This window comes from Bidens hawaiensis, unplaced genomic scaffold (genome assembly GCF_021521415.1).
Source record: "Bidens hawaiensis isolate Kalapana, Puna unplaced genomic scaffold, B.hawaiensis_p1.1 tig00018216_1, whole genome shotgun sequence".
Taxonomy (NCBI): Eukaryota; Viridiplantae; Streptophyta; class Magnoliopsida; order Asterales; family Asteraceae; genus Bidens; species Bidens hawaiensis.
The window spans coordinates 8,005-28,126 of record NW_027492754.1 but is presented as its reverse complement, the minus strand read 5'-3'; the positions used below and the strand labels follow the sequence as shown (position 1 = coordinate 28,126).

The following is a 20,122-nucleotide window of genomic DNA, read 5'->3' as shown; positions in this document are numbered from 1 at the left end:
TTTCATGAATTTTAAGTTGCCTTGACGCGTAAGCGATAACCTTGCCTCGTTGCATAAGTACACAACCGAGACCTTGGTTGGAGGCATCACAATAAACGACAAAATCGTCAGTACCCTCAGGTAACGCTAGAACAAGAGCTTCGCACAACAATTGCTTGAGCGTTCGAAAAGCTTCTTCTTGCTTAGAGCCCCAAATATACGGTTTGCCTTTGTGCGTTAATGCTGTTAAAGGCAAGGCGATCTTTGAGAAGTTCGCAATGAATCGCCGGTAGTAACCAGCTAAGCCCAAAAAGGAACGGATTTCGGTAGGAGTGGATGGTGTAATCCAATTCTTGATTGCTTCAATTTTGGACGGGTCGACATGAATACCCATCTTGTTTACAACATGACCAAGAAACTGTACTTCATCCGACCAGAACTCACACTTGGAGAGTTTGGCATAGAGTTGTTCGGTTCGAAGCTTTTGCAACACCAACTGAAGATGTTGTTCATGCTCGGCCTTGGTTTTGGAATATACCAGAACGTCATCGATAAACACGATCACGAATTGGTCCAAGAAAGGTCTACACACCCGGTTCATTAGATCCATGAAGACAGCGGGTGCGTTGGTTAAACCGAAGGGCATGACCAAGAATTCAAAATGACCGTAGCGGGTTCGAAAAGCAATCTTGGGAATATCCTCTTCGCGGATACGCAACTGGTGATAGCCCGAACGGAGATCGATTTTGGAGAAATAAGAGGCACCTTGGAGTTGGTCAAAGAGGTCATCAATACGCGGTAAGGGATACCGGTTCTTAATGGTGAGCTTGTTCAGCTCGCGGTAATTGATACACATGCGAAACGATCCGTCTTTCTTTTTAACGAACAACACCGGAGCACCCCAAGGCGAAGAGCTAGGGCGAATGAATCCTTTATCGGTCAACTCTTGAAGTTGACTTGCTAATTCTTGCATTTCAGCAGGTGCAAGTCGATAAGGAGATTTGGCTACGGGGGAAGCACCAGGGACAAGATCAACACGAAACTCGACTTCCCGAGCGGGAGGTAAAGCAGAAAGATCATCGGGAAAGACTTCAGGAAAGTCACGCACGATGGGGATTTCAGAAAGTTTCTTCTTTCCTTCATCGGGTTTGACCACATGGGCTAAGAACGCGACACATTTCTTCCGCAAAAGTCTTCGGGCTTCAGAGCATGACATAAGTTTAAGACCGTTAGATGGTTTCTCGCCATAGATATGAAGATTTTCACCATTTTCCCGAGGAATGCGAATCAACTTCTTGGCGCAGATTACTTCGGCGCGATTTTGCGAGAGCCAGTCCATTCCAATAATCACATCAAAACTTCCAAGAGGCATGGGAATGAGGTCGATTAGAAAATCGTGTTCATTAAGGTTAAGCGTGCAATCTTTGATCACGGAGTTTATTAAAATAGTTTCACCATTAGCCAATTCAACTGAAAAGTTTTCGTTTAAGTTTATTCGCGGTCGCGCAAGTTTTTGTTCAAATGCGCGAGAAATAAAACTTCTATCGGCGCCAGTATCAAAAAGTATAGATGCATATCGTCCGTTAAGTAAAAATGTACCATTAACCACGTCATTATTCGCTTGCGCTTGGTGCGCGGTTATATTAAAAGCTCGTCCGCGCGTCACTTGGTTTGAAATTTGGTTAACTGGATTAGCTTGCGTAATTTGTACTTGCAGTCTCGGGCACGCGTTCCGGAAATGACTGGGGTCACCGCAGTTATAGCACGACCTGGGTCGTGGATTAGGGTATGTTGGTTGTGGGTTTAGCGGGTAAGTTGGTGGTGTTTGCGCGATTGGGTTGGCGGGAAGGACTCTACAGTTCTCAGCAGTGTGACCAGTACGGCCACATCGGTTACATAGTCGACACGGGACTTGAGTTGGATGGTGAAGTCTACAGGTTGGGCAAAAGGGTTGGTTTCCTGTGTAAGGTTTCTTAGTTGACGGGGTAGGGAGTGCGGGATTGGTTTAGGCATAGTTATGGACTACAGGGGGTGTTGGGTAAGTTGACAGTGGGTTAGGAGCGTGTACTGGAGGTTGGTAGGCGGGTTGCTGGACAATGAGCGGGTTGGTAAGCGCGTAGGTTTGATGATTGGATTTGCGCTTACGCTTGAGGTTGTTACGGTTTGAGGATTCTGGCTTGGTTTCTGTTGGTTCTGGGACAGTCTTGGTGGGTTTGGTCTTTTCGGCTCCCCGCAGGAACAGGGTTCCTGCCCTGACATGGTTTTCGCTGAGCACAGCGGCCAACTCGATGGCGTCAGAGAGGGTTGCTGGGTTTCTGGCCCATACAGAATCTTGAATTTCCATGGGAAGACCCCCAAGAAACTTCTCGATGGCTCGGCGGGAAGGGGTAACTAGGTGTGGGACAAGCAAACTAAGTTCGTGGAAGCGCATAGCGTACTCGCGCGCTTCGCCACTGTATTGTTTCAAGTTCCAAAATTCCTCCTCAAGGCGCTTTATTTCGTTGGGAGGGCAGAATTCTCTAGTCAGAAGTTCCTTGAATTCCTCCCAGAGCATGCTAGAAGCAGCTTCTGCGCCACGCGCGTGAGCTACTCCATTCCACCAAGTAAGCGCCCTTGATTCTAGGACACTTGAGGCGTATAAGGTTCGTCGGTCTGGAGGGCATTGGGTATGGAGGAACGTGTTCTCAATTTTCTCGAGCCATTGGAGCATTACGGTGGCTCCTTCAAGTCCTGTGAATTTCGGAGGGTTACCCGCATTAAAGGATTTAATATTGTATCCGGAGGGGTTGGGATTGTTTTGGTTTAAGGCTTGGGCTATCGCGGCGGCCATTTCCTGGGAGCGTTGCTGCCTACGTCTGCACGAGGCTTCTCTCCTCTGATGACGGCGAGATAGCGGAGGCATTCTATAAAAGTTTTAATTTTTGTTAATATCTTAGTATGGGAAATTGTTTTAGCGCAAAGTATATCGTCGTAAAGCTTGTTTCGAAGTTAAATGCTATCAAATTTTGAAGTAAAATATGAATTTAAATGCAAACTTAATACAGGTAATAAATTCGAATTGAAAATCGTCAATTCATGCATCACCATGACTTTCCGAATTCTCAAAATATCGAGTAAACGAGCATTGAAGGTTGACAATTCATGTATCACCATGACTTTTCAAGTCTTCAATTTAAAATATCGAGTAAACGAGCATTGAAGGTTGACAATTCATGTATCACCATGACTTTTCAAGTCTTCAATTTAAAATATCGAGTAAATGAATATTGGAGATTGACAATTCATGTATCACCATGACTTTTCAAATCTTCAATTTAAAACATAAAGTTACTGGTAATTGAAAATCAACTATTCATGTACCACCATGACTTCTCGGATTTTCAATCCCCACAACAAACGAATATGTAAGTAAAGAGATAAATTGAAATTTAATAAAAATCGAAAGATTGCGAAATAAATATAAAATCATGTGCTGCATATACGCAAGCATATTTTATAAATATCGAGTAAATAACAATTAGCGCGCAAACATGAGATATTTCTCATGCGCGAGAAGGGACTCTTAGGTATTCTAGGTCGTTACGTCTAACCACCTATCCTAAAGTCACGGAGCTCTGATACCAATCTGTAACACCCCGACCGATGGCGGATTATACATCGGGGCGCCACGTATTTGTTTCATTACTCGTGACACTATTTGGGTGTCAATATTTAATAAATACATTTCATTGCGCACGCGCAGAACACGACATAAAGTAGCAAAAATCATATCATAACTTAAAATATTCAAATAACAAAACTTGTCTTGTTACATTTTAAATCTAGGTCCAAAGAGAAAGAAAACATCCTATGCGTCCAAGAGATTTCCAAAAGCAGCTACAGCAAACCTGAACATGTGTTAAAATAAAACGTCAACACTTGCGTGTCGGTGAGAAATCAAGTTTAATAGATATAAATAGATAATACAAACACTGCGCCCAACATGTGCTTAACTGGGGTTTAACATAGGGTGTAATCAGATTGTGATCAAGCCTTAGATCATAGCTCATAGTTCAATCCGTGCTCCCGATTGAGCACAAAAACAAGAAAACATTCGTGCATGTGTAATAAAACAAGAAAACCGTAAACGATAGGTCTCCCGTGTTCATCTAATGGATCCATGAAAACTTCGGAATAGGCCGTCAAAGCGGTTAATGAGTCACACATACAAATAAACAGCCAAGTAAACGTCCATAACACATGGGGTTTTGCGCACATAAAGTTCATAAACAAGTTTAAGACTCAAGTTGTACGAACACATGAACATCCCAAAACGTTAAAAATAAAAGGGGATTAAGTACGAGATTACTCACTTGTAAACGGTGCGATGAAAGATAATGCAAGAACCAACTTTTAAACAAGCACAAGTTAACCTATAAATAAGAGTTTATTGGTTTAATGATTTGTTTTTATGTCTTGAATATATGCAGTAAGTATCGATTTCTGTTAGTTAAACACATTAAAATAGAATATATATATTTAATTACCTAGATTCCGGCAGAACAGAAGAGAAGACGGAGGCAAAAAGAGAAGAGCGGCGGAGGAACTACGGCAGAGGGCAAGGGAGAGAGATTTGAGGAGCGTTTAAGTGTAGTGTGTGTAGTGTTAAAAGAAAATAGTTTTATTTATAGGAAAACCATAGGGAACACAATCCCTAAAAAGGAGGAAAAGATCTTCTCAAATCAAGCAAAAAGATATTAAAAAGCACAAGAAAACAAAAGCAAAAGATATCCAAAGATATGCCGGCAGCTGCAGGGGATGGAGAAAAGCTGACAGGTTACAGGTCAAAGCATGGGAGGTGACAGGGAAAACACTGTTCAAGACATGCAAAAGAAGATTTCAAAAGATTATTTCAGTCACTTTTTTTCTGTCAACCAATAGGATTGGTGCGCATGCTGCGCCGAAAGTGGCTTTTCGGACAGATGTTGGAACTGACCTAAAGTGCTCAAACAAAAGATAAGATATCTCAAAAGAATACAGGCTGACCTAAACTGAAGAAAAGACTTAAGGTCTAGCGCGAGAAAATTCGAGCGCACGCGCGAGGAGACTCGAGCGCACGCGCGAGGGCGAAGGCAGACAGAACAAACCTTAGCGCGTCGCGGGAAGAACTACAAATCCTTAGCGCGTCGCGAGAAGAACTACAAATTCTTAGCGCGCTGCGAGAAGAGCTACAAATTCTTAGCGCGCTGCGAGAAGAGTTCGTCTCTCGTATCGCAGGAACAGCTGGTCTTCGCGCAGGCTTCCTTGAAAAGAGTCTGGCGCGTGGAGCTGCGCAGACATCCTTAGGCGGGAAGAACCAAAGGACAAGCAAAGAGTCAAGAGAAAAGGGAGTTCAGGCTAAAGGGTTAAGCAGAGGGGCGGGACGGTGACGAAAGAGAGAGAGGCGGGACGGCGACAAGAGAGAGAAAGAGGCGGGACGACGACAAGAGAGAAAAAGAGGCGGGACGGCGACAAGAGAGAAAAAGAGGCGGGACGGCGACAAGAGATTATTATTATTAGTAAGTAATATAAAAATATATGTATATATAATTTATAAATGTTAAATTTACAAAGATTAATAAATCAAATTTAAATCATAAAAAGAATCGGATTCGAAAACGGGTACCTGGGTCGGGTCGGATTGGGCAGTTGTCACAACCCGAGTATACATGGGAACTCGAGTCCGAAATGAGAAAGAAATACCCCCACTTGTTCTCGTAAGCAATTTCAAGAACGAGATTTATTTCAAGGTGGGGAGGATGTAACATCACGTAAATATCGGGCAAAAAATGTCAAGTTTCCAAAGTATAGAGACCAATTCTGCCATTTTCCAAACTCCAGGGGCTTAAATGAAAAATCTATTTTCTTGACCCATCGCGCTACGCGACAGGTCAAGAGAGACACCCATCGGGTACCGCGATGGGGTGTGTGAAAGATTGTGACACGTGTGCCACGTGGCACACGGTGGCAACGTCTGCCGCCATGTGTCACCACGTGGCACCACGTTTGCCACGTGTCGCCATGTAGCGCGCGCCTGCCACGTGGCAAGGCTACCCGCTGACTCATCAAGCCTACGTCGCGGTACGCGACGGGCTTGCCAAGTGACCCATCGCGTACCGCGATGGGGTCCGATTTCAACCCTATAAATAGCAAGTCCGGGCATTCACTTTCCACACACAAAATTTCACATACTACTCTCTCACTACTTTCTCTCTCTACACCTCGAAATACGTGACATCGATCCCTCTCGAAATATGTGCCCCGTTACCTCGTTTTCCGTGCCCATCATCTCGATATATATATTCCAACAACGTTCCAAGTGAAGAGGAGGTGCTGCCCCAACGTCCCGACAATTTTCTCGAAGTACGTGCCGAGAAGTGTTGGTGTTTCGAGAAGTGTGGCAAGTGTGGAGAAAGGATCAAGTGGTAACGAAGTGTTGCCCAAGTGTCTAGGGTATTTCTAAGTCAAACAAGGTAGGCATAATGCCCGACCAAAATAATAATAAAATATTATAAAGGCTTAATACCCCAAGTCGATATTATTCTCGATAAACAAAGTAAGATATAACAAAGAAAATAAAGAAAAGAAAGATAATATATATATATATATGTGTGTGTGTGAATATATATAAGTATATAAGATTATTCTTTGTTATGAAATATATTATTTAAGTGTAATGAGTATACTTAAATAATAAAGAAAGAAAAATACGTTTCTTAATGAAGAAGAAACGTCGGGTTTTATAAATAAATTAAAGGTTTATTAATATTACTTTTCAACTAAAGGTTTTAAAGTAAAAAGAGATTATGAATTAAAGGTTCATCGAGATGAATAAGACTAAAGGTCTTAAGCCGGATCGTGCATCCGACTAACAAAGGTTATACTCGTACTATAGGTGCGAGATAGCAAGGAAAGATTCACGGACGGTGTTGGAAGCCGATCCTATTGAAATGGTGATTACGCCCCACTTTTAAACTTGTTTTTAAACAAACAAACGTGTTATGTGTAAAACTTTACATGAGGCTACGTGTCTCTAAAAACATTGTAATAAGAGTATAAACCTAGCCCTCAGGCTGTGGTATACGTTTGTCTGGATCCTTAGATATATGATATGCGGTGGGCACATCGCACCACGCCTGGTCACGACCTCCAGCCACGATGGGCCGAACCAAAGTATGTTCGAGTGAGAATGACCTTGTGTATATTTATGGTACCTAAGTACGTCGAAACGCTGCGGTGTTTTGCTGAGATGACCTAGTGTAGAGACTCGAGTTTATAATGATTGTTTAACTTGATTATTCCTAAGCCAAGATGGGACGAGGCTTACGTGGTCTCGAGGGGTAGTTAAGTAAAGAAAATATTTTAGCGTCAGCATTTTCACCAGCATTCGTTGCTGACGTATTTTTATAACATTCTGCAGGTAATCAAGATTAGAGCTTGTGGAAACGAAGAAGCTCAAGAATCCGATGGCTCGGATAATTTTGTTTAAATATTAAAATATAATCTTTTTGTAAAACATATAAACAAGTAAATGCAAAACAAGACTTTCGTCTCGTTCTTTTGTAATGTAAATATTTATAATATCGATCCTTATGTTTTATAAAGTCTTCCGCTAATAACTGCAACTCTGATTTATTTACAAATATGGTACCAACTAGTGATCACACTCCTAGGCCCGAAATGGGGGTGTGACAACACCTCTGATTCATCAACACCAACCCACCTCAACCATTCTTTCAAAACCACCTGCACTCCATCTTTTCGTCATTTTCAAAATAAACTAACAAGCACACCTATATCACAAAGGGGGGTGGAGGGGAGAAGGATGGAGCGGAGGCTGTATCAATGGAGATCCTGGAACCGATTATCTGGCGAGAAGGATCTCATTTCTTTATTTTACCCACAATCGCAGCTAGGGTTACCATGCCAAAGCCTATGCAACGATGCACAGTTTCTTCAGAGAGAGTAGTCATCACATGTCAAGGGAGCCGTCGATTCTGGTGAGGGAGATAGCGGAGTTGTATTTGAAGACTAAGTGAGGCATATTTGAAGCCGGTGGTGGAATGGTGGTTTGATCAAGTGTATGATGAAGGCAATTTTGGGTGATGTTAAAAAAATTTAATTACACCCTCCGTTAATTTGAGCGACATTTTTTTTTGTCTAAAACACTAACAAAGTTAGTGTTCCATTATACCCCCGTATAGGACTATTAAGGGACATATAGGGCCCTGTATAGGGCTATACATGGGGTATAACCCCCCCCCCCCCTCCTTTCTCTCTTATAGGCCTATGCGGGACGTATAGAGGGGTGCTTAGTGTCTCTAAAAACCTATTAGGAACTTCTATTTTAGTTATTTTGTATAAAAATAATAATTTTAGTAATTCGTTATATCTAAAAATAGCGTCGGCCGTCAAGTCAAGTCTACGCATGCATACTTTGATATTACACGATACCCGAGGTCCCAACCCGCGCTGGCAATGACTAAAACCTATTACAAATTTCTGTTTTAGTTAATTTTTTTTATATATAATTCGCTATATCTAAAAATAGTGTCGGCCGTCAAGTCAAGTCAACGCATGCATACTTTGAAATTACACGTTACCCGAAGTCCCAACCCGTGCTAGCAATGACTACATTATCTTCAACCATGACAAGTTTATTATTCCAAGATTGTGTAAGAAATAATATAGGTTAATGAATAGTTCGTTCGTATTTACGTAAGTTTTGTTATTATCCATTTTGAGGTTTGAGACATAGTTTATACTCTTTTTTTCTTTGGTGCTCTCTGTTAATATTTACATTTTAATAGTATTGAATGTTTGCGCATGATTTCTCTACAATGTAGTCAATTTTTTTTTTTTTTTTTTTTTTTTAAATGACTACATTGTAGAGAAATCATGCGCAAACATTCAATACTATTAAAATGTAAATATTAACAGAGAGCACCAAAGAAAAAAAGAGTATAAACTATGTCTCAAACCTCAAAATGGATAATAACAAAACTTACGTAAATACGAACGAACAATTCATTAACCTATATTATTTCTTACACAATCTTGGAATAATAAACTTGTCATGGTTGAAGATGTGAAAACACTCATTCCTGCAAAGAAAAACTTCCTATAAGTTATGATTTAGTGGATAATAACAAAACTTACGTAAATACGAACGAACAATTCATTAACCTATATTATTTCTTACACAATCTTGGAATAATAAACTTGTCATGGTTGAAGATGTGAAAACACTCATTCCTGCAAAGAAAAACTTCCTATAAGTTATGATTTAGTGGATAATAACAAAACTTACGTAAATACGAACGAACAATTCATTAACCTATATTATTTCTTACACAATCTTGGAATAATAAACTTGTCATGGTTGAAGATGTGAAAACACTCATTCCTGCAAAGAAAAACTTCCTATAAGTTATGATTTAGTGGATAATAACAAAACTTACGTAAATACGAACGAACAATTCATTAACCTATATTATTTCTTACACAATCTTGGAATAATAAACTTGTCATGGTTGAAGATGTGAAAACACTCATTCCTGCAAAGAAAAACTTCCTATAAGTTATGATTTAGTGGATAATAACAAAACTTACGTAAATACGAACGAACAATTCATTAACCTATATTATTTCTTACACAATCTTGGAATAATAAACTTGTCATGGTTGAAGATGTGAAAACACTCATTCCTGCAAAGAAAAACTTCCTATAAGTTATGATTTAGTGGATAATAACAAAACTTACGTAAATACGAACGAACAATTCATTAACCTATATTATTTCTTACACAATCTTGGAATAATAAACTTGTCATGGTTGAAGATGTGAAAACACTCATTCCTGCAAAGAAAAACTTCCTATAAGTTATGATTTAATGTATTTCTTCCTATAAGTTATGATTTAATGTATTTGCAGGCACGTTCATTACAGCTTACATAACCAAATTCATATAGAACTCTTATTCTTGGTACTGTATTGAACGTCCCCGCAAACATTAGTATAGGCGACAAAGTTGGATTGGGTAACGGAACCCTTTTATCATCTCTAGCTCTGTAGCCTGTAAAATTTTGGGTAGCTACGAAAAAATTCTATGGATTAATCCTTTTTTCAACATCTAAAATTTAATTGACGAGAGAAAAAACATCTACAAATTTAACAAAAAGATGTTTGTTACGTAATAAAACTTTCCCTGAAGTTATGAAGGGACCAATACGTTATGTTTTAAAATATAAAAGAGATTTAGTTACATAAAACTAAGATAGCAGAATTTAATAACGAAACTAAGTTTCAGATATTTATTTTTATGCAACTGTTTTTTGTCAACTAAATTTTGATTCTACCCATTTGATCCTTTAAAAGATAAGATGTTACCCACATTGGTCCATGCACAATGGTCACCTTTACTCCTAAAGAATATAAACTAAATGAGAGAAACATTTTGATTATTTCCGGCTTTGTATCTTTGGAGTTCGTCCTGTGCACATAAGAGCCTACATATAAAAAGACAGGACCAGCGTTATTATAATGGAACACATGTCATGTCAGGACCTACAAAACAACTTGATTCTATCAACTGTTGCTTTACCTACGATGTAGATCAGTTATCTCATTAAGCAGCTCCTTTTCCCTATCATCACTTGCATCAACCTGCAAATAAAGCTTCTCATGAGCCAATCATGAAATGAGCCGGGCTCGATCTCAGGCTCTCTTTAAGTCGAGCTTGGCACGGCTTGTTTAAACCCCTTCCTGACCCACCCATTTGGTAACTTCTAAGTTCTAACCAATATCAAAATACACGTGAACAGGCTTGGTACACAACCCAACTAAACAAACATGTCTATTTTGCTATACGGGCTAGACATTCTGGTCCAACAACTTATGTACAGTTAATCTTTAATGCCTTAATTCAAAAGTATCTCCTTTTCCATTAAATGTTATAGATGCATGCACAAATCAAGTTAATTGAAGTATCTATCACTAAAAAAGCATGTGCATGTTCATATTTCATAATGACGTGTAGAAAGAGATGTGTACGGGTTAAGTGTGGGATGTCTAACCCATGTATGTGAAATGTCAAAATCATATTGGTTTTGGTGTTTATTTCATTACCAACGAGTAAAACGATTAATATTCAAAAACAGATGGTAGATTCGTACCTTTAATTGTTCTAGTCTTGTGATGTTGGCTGCTATAGATTCTATATCTATGCTGTTATTGGCTGACAAGAAAAACACGTTACCAGTAAGACATCAAATTTGACCCAATCTACTTATTAATATTTTGATTCAGATTACGTTTCTCTTACAAGATCAACTAGACTGGCCCAATCGGCTGGGTCAGACAAACTGGCTGGTTTCCGCGGTTTTACGGTTTACCGGTTCGATTTTCAGCTTTTGTGGTTTAAAACAAAATAAATAAATATAAATCTAAAATATAAATTTGTAGTAAATTTTAAAAAAATGATAAAAGTTGTTCACGACTATGCTATCAATAGCGGTGCTATAGCGGTTAGCGGCCCATCTATAAAATAGCAGTCAAAATAGCGGAACCGATATTTGCGGCGCTACTTACCGCTATTTTGCCGCTATTTGACTACCGATATATCGGTTTTATCGGTGAGTTTATCAGTTCAATATTTTTTACCCAAATCTGTTAAATTTTTTGGCCCAAATTTTAGCCCATAGCCCAATTCCATTTTATTTAACCTAAATCAGATTATTATTGAACGATTAAAGACATCGACAATCAGATCTTGTTTATGAAAAAACTAACCGTGGTTGAGATGAGCATGTCTTAAATTAAAAATATTGTTATTTTGTGTTTTGAACTGTTGAATTTTATGATTTTGGTATTAATACTTAAGTATTAATATTAGATAACTTTTGGTGTTAGATATATATATATACACACACACACGCACACACACCACTATCCCACCGCAATAACCGATATCTCAGATATCGGTCATTGACCGATATCCGCTATTTTTTGGCATTAACTGCATAGGTTCACGAATATAATATATATATGCACACACATATACACAACTTCATATTTCTAAAATATGAATGGAAGTTAAAAGGCCAGTTCAGTTTACATGACTGGTTTAAAGTTCAAAACCGTAAATTCCGAACCGTTAACCAGACCTTACAAACCGGCATATTTTTTTCGGTTTGTCTTGCTGGTCTATGAGCACCCCTTCCCCAATGTGTGTATTCAATGAAAAAATTTTACTCAAGAGACATTAAAAACTTATTTAAATTATATAAGTTATGTAAATCATATTTGACACATTTAACTGTTTAGGTAAATTAACCTCGGACAAAGAGTGTTCCCGTTCAACCAGCCGACTTGTTTCCACCAGTACGCAAAAAGTACATGTTTTGACCCGTTTTGACCACTTCAATATAAGAGTTAAATTATTATTGAAACAGTTGAATCTGTAGTCAAATCTAACACTTGATTGTTTATAAAAAATTTTACAACCCGTAATGAAGAACATGCACAAAACATAACGACTCACCAGTAGGGAGTTGCTTTGTGGAACTCAGAATGCCATCCTGTAAATAGTAAATATTTTTTTTATTATTTTATAAAAATAATAAACACTTGCAGCTAACACAGGCTTAACTGATAAATACCTTTTGAAGATTATTTGCTTGCAGAGCTGTTTGAACTGCAGGTGGGAGATTGGTGGTTTGATTTTGTGACATAGTAGTAGAATCTCCTTGAGATAGTTGAGTGCCAGTTGGATGTTCGATTACTACCTACAATAGGATATCACAAATATGATCATAAAAAAGCAGATAAAATGTAATGCCAAGGGCCAGTAAATACTAAATACAAATGAAAGATATATTAAGAAAAAGATAAAAGAAACACTTATAATTCAAATAAATAAACAGGGTATACTTGTAGCCGCATGCTCGGGCTCTTTAACAATACAGGAGATGAGGCTACCTACAATAATGATAATAATAATAATAATAAAAACAATAACAATAATAGTGTTTGGTAGTTATAATTTGAATGCGTATGGTGACATCAAAGAAAATGAAAAAAATTTTACCTTATCGGTATCTGCATTCTCAGAAGTAACTTTAAAACGCCCTTTTTGTTGAATAACATGGAACTTTGATGTCTCGTCTTGTTCATCACTAGTCACTGTTTCAATATTGTTGTTAATACAAGATTCAAACTTTGACTTCATTATGTAACTAAAAATGTAAATAGAATAAGACATTGTTGGATGAAAGATTAAGCCAAAAACTCACGTGTTGTTTTAGAAGCCTTAGGTATGGATTCAGATGTCACCGTATCTTGTATCGCATGCGAATGAGATCCATTCGGTCTAGAAGCTACAGGAATATCCCCTTGCAATTTGCCACTGAAATTTATAGAAAGTTAAAAGAGAACATGTCAAATTTCAATTTCTGTAGCCTTCATAATGTATTTATGATAGCCATATGTGTAATGAACTATTCATAGCAATGAAATGTGTAATGAGCCAGACCGGCTACCCGCCTGCCATTTTTACATCTCTTGTTATATTATCAAAGTTGTTAGATAGTAAATTCAAGGATGTTTCTAGTACCAAATGTTGTAGAAAATTTTTTTTAAAAGGAACATAAAAACAAAAACTGATATGAATATTATATATTTTAAATATCATACTCATCGGCTGCAATGCATCCAAAAGTAGCTTCCAATTGGTTAGAATGAGATCCAATTCCATTAACCGATTTTCTACCAATATCGTTCTTGTTGCAATTTTCAGCATAAGAAGAACTCTGCACACTCAGGTGTCCATTACTCTCGCATTTGCTTCTGAACATTTAAGTATTACAAAATGAAGTCCATCCATATGATAAAAGAATATGAAATTTCAAGCGTATACAAATCTATATAATAGAACTCTATATGTAGAAGATTTATAGCTTTAGATTAACATACACAGAGGATGTTGCAGTAGAGTTGACAACAGGAGCAGATCCTGCCTGCAATTATTCCAACCAATACTTATTAAATCTAAATAAAGAAAACTACATATTCCTTTTATTAAGGCTATTGATTTAATACATCTGTGGGAGGAAGTTCCAGTTCACTAGCAACAATTCCATTGAAAGAGTTCAAGTTCCCCGACTCCAAGTGATCTTTGTCAGACACAGATTCCTCATCCTGGATCTTGTAACATAAAGCAAATTGCATTATTGATAAACTCAGCTGTTTAGAATAGCTTTTTTAGTTTGTTTTGGTAACATAAAGAATAGTGGCATTGATAAAACAAAGAGACGCCACTTTCGACCCATTTTTATAAATGGGTTGACTCAATGACTCGGGTCAGGGTTTATCTCAAAACGTTAAATGGATTGAACCGTTGGAAGTCACCACAAATTCTATTTTTAAAGTATAAAACCTACTAAATTGTTTTATTCAAAGATTCAGGTTATTATTAGTGTTTTTTTTTAATCATAACTAACATGTTTAAGCAAAAAAATTTAAATATTGGAGAATAAGAGTTTGCATTAATTAAAAGAATCCGTTACAACCCAAATCCATTTTGACCTTTTGGCCTGGTCTCGGCCCGCATCATGTGCCCATTTTGCCACCTCTAATATGATGCAAGTGCTTAGAATAACCGTTCAGCTTTGTGAGGACATGTTTTTTAGTAAATAAATATCAAGTCATATACCAAGGAAGCCTGAGCTTTCACATCTTCAAGGTCGAAGTTCCAGCAGCTGATCCCTCTTTTGTATTCATTCTAGAAACAAGTTATAAAAACACAAATCAGAAACTTATACACAAAATCAGTTAGCACATTCACTATATAAGTTGAGAAATATGTGAGGAAAATAGACGAATGAAAGGATGTCAAAACTCAACAATCATCTTTCACAAATTCATAGCATACAGGAAATGCTTTAAGCAACTATCATCCCATAGTACAAAGCAGAGATCAAGAGTGTGTTGGATGTTTGCTTTTAAAGTGTTATATATTGAATAATCAGAATTCTAAAAAGCAGTTCGATAACTGATAACAAGAATGGATGTGCAATTTCTGTTTGAAGTTGTACTGTCAGATAATCAGGTGTATCGAATTCTAAATTACAGATCAAGTGACTGAACTAGACAATTTATACTTTGATTAAAAAATAGTCTGCTTTTAAAGTGATTATATGTGTTATTGAACAATCAGAATTCTAAAAAGCGGTTTGATAACTGATAACAAGCACGGATGTGCATTTTCTGTTTGAAGTTGTACTGTCAGATAATCAGGTGTCTCGGATTCAAATTATTTAAGGCACTATTAGATCAAGTGACTGAAGTAGACAATTTATATTTTGATAAAAAAATATGATAAAAAATAAGATATGATTTGTAAAAAGGAGTAAAAGTCTCTCAAATCAGGTTGTAAGACAGGCGGTAACATGTAACTTCATTTTACCCTTCAATAACCAGTTTAATTAACATAAAACCTGTTTATCCAAACATCAAACATTGATAAATGCAACTGCAGTTTCAAAACGCACACTCAATACAACACACTGTGCAGATATTCTGTAAAAAAAGACACAGAAGATATGTATGATCAAACATGTTTCCTACTTCCTACATATTTTTACCTGTGATATTTCTTCCTTTATTCCATCTGGGATTTTCTTTTGCACAAGCATATCTTCGTCCTTTTTCTATTAAATCAACAGACCAGAGTTAATATAACATATATGGACTAGATAAACTTGTAAACAAAATAATAATAATAATAATAACAACAACAACAACAACAATAATAATAATAACTTAGGAACCTTTAATGCCTGAAGACGATCACCGAGTGCTGGCAGGCCCTCCAAAAGCTTACGTGCTATAAACTCATTTGATTTAGCTTGTTTGAAAAATGAATGCTTCAGAAGCTTCTTAGCAGAAGGACGTTTTGAAGGATCTTTAACCAAACAACTTGCAATCATCTGCTTAAAAGACTTTATAACAGATAACAGACAAAAAAAATATGAGACACTCTGATTGATCATACAGTGATAAAAGTACAATAAAAATATGATTTTTATAAATTATTACCTTAGAAAACTTTTTGTCCCTCTCATAGTCAAGACCAGGAGGTGCATTTTGTAAGGTCATAAGCAAAACCTATCATTTTGAAAGTAATTTAAGTTGTGATAACTTAGTTTAGATATAACACTTATAAAAAAAGCATGAAAATGAGAGATGGATGCACCTTCATTGGAGGATATTTTGAAAAGGGAGCATGCCCATGAGCAAGCTCCAGGGCTGTTATTCCAAAGGACCAGATATCAGCCCTGCAGAATTATCATGTAACATTTGTTATATCACCATTATTTTGTCCTAGTTGACAAAAGGGTAAATTGGTGAAATAAAAGATTAACCGACTTGAAGTCATAGCCATGCAACTGCTCCATAACCTCAGGAGCCATCCTGGAAAAATGTAATTCCAGGATAAGTATTATTTCATATAAAACAGCATATAAAATGCAATTAACTAAAGGTGTCTTTTTATATAAAAGTTATGCAAGCATTACCAGCATGGTGTCCCAACAAATGTGTTTCTCGTTCGTTGTCTATCACCCGAATCAAATAGACAAGCAGAAACACCAAGATCTCCCAGCTTGATGGCCCCACGCTCACTAATGAGAATGTTCCCAGCCTATTATAAAATAAAAGCAAATAATGCATATGTATAAAGCATCAAGCAATGCAAAACCAGTATATATCTTTGATTAATGTGAAAAGCACACACAGAAGCAATAAAGTGTGTGCTGATACAGTTACACAAATTCTGAGACCTTTGGATTTAAATGAGAACTAAATAAAAAAAACTCACTTTGACATCACGATGAATGAGGCCATGATCATGAAGATACTCAAGTGCCTTTAATACCTCACGCAGTATCGTTGCAATAACTACTTCCTCAAAACCATCAGGATGTTCAGACTTTAATATATGAAGGCAAGAACCACCAGGCATATAAGGCATGACAACCCATAGGTTATGGTCATTCACAAAGGAACAATATGATTTAAGAACATTTGGATGATCAACTAGGACCATTGTCTGAGCTTCCCGTGATATATTGTTCTGATAATATATTTAGTCATTAGCAAAGGATCAATGAATTGAAACGAACATAAATTAGATGCCTGCAAACTCAAATCAATTTTCTATGAAATTGAGGTGGAAACAAGAGTGCATCCAGTCCAATCAATTCGAAATGTCAAATACCAGTAACAGCAAAGTTAGTCTAGCATATAGCGCATCAAGATTCATTTAGAGCATGCCCAAACAAACAGGAGTATGCACATAACATGATAGCTATATGATAGCTATCATATAGCTATATCATCAAATTATGAACCTACAAGAGTATGCATAAAATATAACCAAAGCGCTAATCATGGATCACAAACAGGATTTAGATAACTTCAGTGAGCTGATATTGACTCTCTTCATGAATCATAACATGAAAGTTCAAAGTGATCTCTCAATTGTGAAACCCTAATTCAATGAATAGAAGGCAGGGTTGTAAACAATAATTTCATAAACCTATATCTAAAAATCCCAATATCAACAAATGATCAATGAATTGAAACAAACATAACTCGTCATTCAAACAAAATGTCCAATACCGGTAACAGCAAAGGTAATCTAGTATACAGAATAAACAGGGGACCTTTGCTATGTTATATCATCAAACTACGAGCCTACAAGTATAGGATGCAGATAACTTCAGTGAGAGCTTATATTGATTTGCCACAATCAAACACAATATTAAGTTCACTCAATTATAAAATCCTAAGTCCAAACAATAAACTCATAAACCTAATCTATAAATCCCAATCTCATCTAACAAATCAATCAATCAAAGTACCAGATCGCTATTGCCGCGTTCAAAGTCGAGAATCTTAATAGCAACGATCTCATTGTTGGGAAGACAGACGGAGCGAAAGACGGAGGCGCTGACGCCTTGGCCTACCTCCTCATAGAGCTCGTAGTGGTCTGCTCCGACTGGATACTTCTTCTTCTCCATTGGCTAATCAACAAACACACAAACACGAACTCTTATTATTATTATTATTATTATAGAAGAACAATAACTGTATTGAACATGGAAAACCTAACAGAATGAGCTCTCGATAGATCGTCAAATTCAAATTCAAATTCAAATTGTCATCAATAAAACAAAAACGCCGATAATTACTATTACCATTCATTATAATTATTAATTAATTAATAAACCAACCTGTAGAGAGAGAGAGAGAGAGAAACGCGTAAATCGTAAACCTCGAGAGTAATTAATAATGAATAAATGAAGCTAAAAGAAGGGAAAGGCTTACACGGAATGGTTAGTTGGTGTTGTAGTTGAGTAATGATAAAAAGAAAAGAGTGAAATGAAAGGAAGCGATGATTACGACGGTAACGGTGACGGTGAAGGCGGCGAGATTGAGAGTGAGAGATGAATGAAGTTTGAGTAGAGCTTTTAGATCGGCGCATGAACAGGTAACGATTGCATGCTTTTATCCCGCCACGTGTTATTTATTCACCCAACAGACTGGCTGGCTACCATATTTTCATTTTAAGCCTGTGACGATAGATGATCATATCCGAATCATAGTAACTATATATATCATTTTATTTATTATTATTATTTACATATATCATAAAACTAGTAGTGTTTTAAGTGACTTCAATTTGGTTTTAAATAAGGGTAATGCAGAGGTAGGGTATCAAAAAGATCTAAATATTCTTAAGGACCACCCGCGGGACACATGGATCACCCGCATATCACGATTGAGGAGGAACGTCCTTATAACACACACGGAAGCATCCTGGCATCCTCAAAAGTCATCCGCAGGACAGGACATCTGTCCGCCTAAACAACCAGAAGGCAGTGCCAGCGGGACAACTGTCACCAATTAATTATTCTCTAGAAGAAGGTTCACGATTCTTACTTGGGGAATACGTGACATATCAACCAATGAACAAATGACACCTGGCCAGGTTGTTATAACCGTGCACATGGCCAGGGTGCGATCCGTCCTATCATTTGGTGACACGTGTCCAGGTTGTTAAACTCATGCACATGAGACGTATAGCTCAACCTATCACAAGAGAACACGTGTCCAGACGCTTATCAGAGATCTTCTAGAAGAGGACAGCTGCCCCCAATCACCTTCCTTCATCCTTCGGCTATAAATACCTTGTTAAACAGTATGAGGTATTCATTCACTCACCTACATTCTGACTACACTTAGTCTTTATACTTCAGTATTTTCTTCATTACGAACGTTACTGATTCTCACGCCGGAGGGTGGTTACAGGAAGACCCCCCTATTGTCCTTCCTGTAACGAGACTCACGGTGTCTGTTTTGCAAGTTCCGGTCACTGGACTTTGGGAAATCTTACTCATATCGTGTTGGTAGTTACCGTATTATACCCCGTGGACACATTGGATTCATGACCCATATCCAAGGAATGGATCCGTGTTTCTTCAGGTAACTTTTATAATCAAATAAAAACATACACATGATACCCATTACCCACAAATCCAATAGGAATAGGTAGCTAATGACGGAGATTACTGTCATATACAATAGTGGAGAGAAAGAAAGTAGATTATGTGTTTACTTTGATTTATTATATATTATATTAAAACTTAAAACACATATACAAATATTTGTATTTTTTTGAACGGTGATAATTATACTAAAAGTTAGCGAGTAGCTAGAAAGAGTTAATTAAATTTTGTTTAAATCAAGTGTATGCCAATCTGATCGTTGGTTTTGATATCTTCAGGTATTATTGGATAGAGACCACCTTGTTATTGAAGAATTTATTATTATGAGCTTGTCAAATACACCAAGTTACACGTCGTCACCAATTGTCAACACAATTCAAGGTCCCTTTAAAAGTTTGACCACATATCAAAGATAGTTTACACCGAAGAGTCGCGTGTATCCAAACAAACCGTGCTAGTTCACAGTTGGAGAAAAAATGATTCGTTTATTCCAGAGCTTTTTCACAATTTGAACATTTCCACGATAGTATGTTTATAGCTTTCATTGCCAAGTCAT

General features: G+C 37.3%; 1 protein-coding gene across 2 annotated transcripts; it reads right to left on the bottom strand.

Annotated features, from left to right (window-relative positions):
• Positions 1–10,379: 10,379 nt before the first annotated feature.
• Positions 10,380–18,495, bottom strand: LOC143555622 (uncharacterized). Of its 2 annotated transcripts, XM_077045143.1 has the most exons (21): positions 18,386–18,495; positions 17,920–18,081; positions 16,875–17,129; positions 16,573–16,697; positions 16,424–16,468; positions 16,251–16,332; positions 16,094–16,162; positions 15,826–15,996; positions 15,640–15,705; positions 14,709–14,777; positions 14,096–14,200; positions 13,970–14,013; positions 13,691–13,843; positions 13,291–13,403; positions 13,086–13,180; positions 12,929–12,976; positions 12,658–12,783; positions 12,540–12,576; positions 11,173–11,234; positions 10,602–10,663; positions 10,380–10,506 (listed from the first exon to the last, which is right to left on the bottom strand). In XM_077045143.1, the coding sequence occupies exons 2-21, from the start codon at positions 18,076–18,078 to the stop codon at positions 10,437–10,439; spliced, it is 1,956 nt and encodes a 651-aa protein (XP_076901258.1). In that variant the 5' UTR covers positions 18,079–18,081; positions 18,386–18,495; the 3' UTR covers positions 10,380–10,436. The 2 variants fall into 2 exon arrangements, with proteins under 2 accessions (XP_076901258.1, XP_076901259.1); XM_077045144.1 differs by lacking the exon at positions 12,929–12,976.
• Between the last annotated feature and the right edge of the window lie 1,627 nt (positions 18,496–20,122).

Coding starts and splice junctions, on each gene's coding strand:
- LOC143555622 (XM_077045143.1), bottom strand. CDS start 18,078: ATGGAGAAGAAGAAGTATCCAGTCGGAGCAGACCACTACGAGCTCTAT. Junction 13,844..13,969: donor TCTACTGCAACATCCTCTGT/GTATGTTAATCT, acceptor TTAAATGTTCAG/AAGCAAATGCGAGAGTAATG. Junction 10,664..11,172: donor CAAGACTAGAACAATTAAAG/GTACGAATCTAC, acceptor CTTTATTTGCAG/GTTGATGCAAGTGATGATAG.